Source organism: Octopus bimaculoides, chromosome 6 (assembly GCF_001194135.2).
Source record: "Octopus bimaculoides isolate UCB-OBI-ISO-001 chromosome 6, ASM119413v2, whole genome shotgun sequence".
NCBI classification, from domain to species: domain Eukaryota; kingdom Metazoa; phylum Mollusca; class Cephalopoda; order Octopoda; family Octopodidae; genus Octopus; species Octopus bimaculoides.
Window position 1 is genome coordinate 84,942,241 of NC_068986.1, and position 3,458 is coordinate 84,945,698.

Below are 3,458 nucleotides of genomic sequence, written 5' to 3' on the forward strand. Positions count from 1 at the left end.
CAATGGCACACACACACACACACACACACACACACACAAACACATACACACACACACACACACACACACACACACACACACACACACTAATACAAGCACACAACCGCGTGAACAAGCACACACGCACGCAACCATGTAAACCATAGAATTGCACTCAGCAACAATAAATCATGTTCCATCCACACTTTTACGAAACAATCTATTCAAAATGCTTTTCTCTTTTCAAGAGAAATATAAAATTTGGACCCAAATTTTCAATAAAGCAAACTATATATACATGGAAATGTTTGACATTTTCATGGGTAATAGACTAAATGTCTCAAATCATTTAAACTGGAAGTCATTAGAAAGTCATTAAACTGAAAGTCATTAAAAGGAGGTTACTAGAAATACAACACAAAATGAAACATTCCAATTAGAAGAGATCAGAAAGAGTACCTACACTGTAGAGATATCATAAACAGATTTTAAAGGTTTTTGGATATTTTCGGATCATCAGCTACGGAACTTATACAAAATAAGGCCATTTTTCTAGAAAGATAGCATGCCATTTACTGTAGACGCCTTGAGGTTTTATGGAATACTAAATTAGCTGTCTGAAGGCCTCTGTTGGATACATTCTATATATAAGCGAGATAAATTCTTTAGATCCACAACAATACACAGTGAAGCATCAACCATTGATAAAATGGACATAAACGTGTAAGATGTGATATCGGTCAGATAAAATGAGTTAAATTTAGCAAATGGCATTGACTAATTCTCGGTGTAGCTAATGATCGGAATCACCTATGATTAATTAAACAGTGGAGAGAGTTGTTAATTACTTTGGTGTTGTGGTTACTTAGGCCTTCAAACGAGGGCTTGTGTGTATGCACGTATGTGCATTTACATAGACTATATATGTAAACACAAGATTTTTATGGTTTATGTTCTATCGCAGGTAACTCTGTTTGTTTTAACAAATGCATTGGAACTGCTGGCTGTCGAGAAGAGAACGGACAACCTGTGTGTTTTTGTTATAGCGGTTACACTTTAAAAGATAATTCCTCTTGTGTTGGTAAGTAATATTTACTATAGAAGACACTGCATTGTACATGTTATATTCCATTGTCTGTTGTGCAAATCATATTCATTAGCATAATTTCAAAATGTAGACATGCTATCATTAATTACAGCAGCATTCCACGACAGTATCAATAATTGCGACCATGAATATTTCGTCGTATTTCGGTATCAGAAATCTATATATATATATATATGTACTGAATATTATGTTTTTTACAAATAACAGTTAAATGCACTATTTACTCTACATTTTAGATACCAATGAATGTCTGGATAACCCTTGTGAAGGTGCATGTACTGACCTTAATGGCACATTTGAATGTAGCTGTCTGCCTGGGAAAAAGGTGTTCCAATCAACTAAATGTGTTGGTAAGTGTATTTCTGCTTAAATGATTACTTAGTGCACATTGAGCTGTTATTATTTTCGTTTTTTCGTTATTTATGTGCCAATATGTTGCAATCTTTTGTTTCTTTCATTATATTCTCTCTACAATATTTCTGCTACATATTCCATGTTTTTATCATTACTACTCCTCATGCAATTTAACCTGTTGGGTGTCTACGCATATTTTCTTGATATTATGTTTGCTATAAAAAAAATTGTTTGCCTAAAAAAAGAATAAAATGAAATCGAACATTTGTTTTAATTTAACTTTATTTAGTAGTCCAGAGTTATTCTGTAAATTATCAGTTAATTAGAGTAACATTTCATATGTAGCTTATGATACATTTATATATTTTATATACATTTGTTATACTTTTGTCGGTAGAGTGTGATGAAGAACATTTTGGTGAGAAATGCGAAGGAGATTGTAACATATGTAACGAGAAATCAACTGAAAGATGCGATAAAGTAAGTGGATGTATCTGCAATGAAGGTTGGAAAGGTAACAAATGTGAAACTGATATTGACGAATGTGAAAGTGCAAGTGTCTGCTCTGCAGATGAAATTTGTGAAAACCAAAATGGAACTTACGAATGCAAATGCCAATCAGGGTACAAAAAGGAAGAAAATAAGTGCGTAGGTTGGTATGAATTTTGGAATTTTATTGAAATTTGTATGTTCATTTGCTTATTATGGTGAAAAGATATTTATATTGAAGCTGTCATAAGGGCGGCGAGCTGGCAGAATCATTAGTATGCCGGGTATATGCTTAGTGGCATTCCACCTGTCTTTACGCTCACGTTGCAAATTCCGTCGAGGTCGACTTTACCTTTCGTCTTTTCGGAGTCGATGAAATAAATACTAGTTACATACTGGGTCGATGTAATCGACTAGCCCTCTAACCCTCTAACCCCCAATTTCAGGCTTTGTGCCTATAAAAGACAGAATTCTTCTTCTTCTTCTTCTTCTTCTTCTTCTTCTTCTTCTTCTTCTTCTTCTTCTTCTTCTTCTTCTTCTTCTTCTTCTTCTTCTTCTTCTTCTTCTTCTTCTTCTTCTTCTACACTCAACAGATTAGACTGTTGGAAAAAATTCTAACATCGGGCTACAACAAGTAGCGTTAGATACCAAGAACTCCCCTATTGTGACATTAGATGCTAAGAACACTCCTAACTATCCTAGCTGTATCTAATAACACTGTTTTTAGCAGCTGTACTAAACTGGGTTTTATGCCTATTTCCTGTATCCATTTGTTCAGATTTTAGGGATAATTCTCAATGCACCTATAACTACTGGGATACATTTTACCCGCACCTTCCATGGTCTCTGTAATTCAATAGCTATGTCCTGGTACTTCGCTTTTTCCTGTGTATTTCTCATCATTTGGGACTTCAATTATCTGCCACTTTCCATTTTCTGTATCTGCTACTACCAAATCAGGCCTATTACTCTATCAATCTTAAAGTCCCATATCATCCTGTATTTCTTACTTACTAGTACTTTACTAGGTTCGTGTTCTTACCACTTACCAGTATGTTCAAGTCTTCGATTTCTACGAAGCTCCCAGTGCATTGCTCTCCCTAGATTGTCATGCCTTTCTTTTCTTGTAATCTTTCTGTGCCAGCATGCTACATTTATTCGCGATATGACGATTTCTTCCATTGATTTTCATAATTTACATTGGGAATCTACTTGGTTTTTGTTTAGTTTAGCTTTTATCCAATTAGTCCTTAATACTTGATCTTATGCATCTACTAACAAACTATAATGATAATAATAACAACAGCAACAACGATAATAATAATAGTAATAATAATAATAATAATAATAATAATAATAATAATAATAATAATAATAATAATATTCCCAGAAAGCCATGAACTGCTAACAAAACTTTACAACGATGTTTTGAAAAATCCTAGTTTGATGCCCTCTTGGCTAGTTAATGGTTTAACATTCCTGCTTCCAAAAAATGAGGAAACAAACGAACCAAAAAATTATCACCCCA

General features: G+C 33.9%; 1 protein-coding gene across 1 annotated transcript in view; it reads left to right on the plus strand.

The window, feature by feature from the left end:
* Nucleotides 1-3,458, plus strand: part of LOC128248075 (mucin-like protein) — a 48,618-nt gene that overhangs the window by 23,460 nt on the left and 21,700 nt on the right. Inside the window, exons 11-13 of the mRNA XM_052968488.1 lie at nt 944-1,060; nt 1,324-1,437; nt 1,839-2,093. Coding sequence (XP_052824448.1) covers nt 944-1,060; nt 1,324-1,437; nt 1,839-2,093 — 486 coding nt within the window. The remainder of the gene's footprint in view (nt 1-943; nt 1,061-1,323; nt 1,438-1,838; nt 2,094-3,458) is intronic.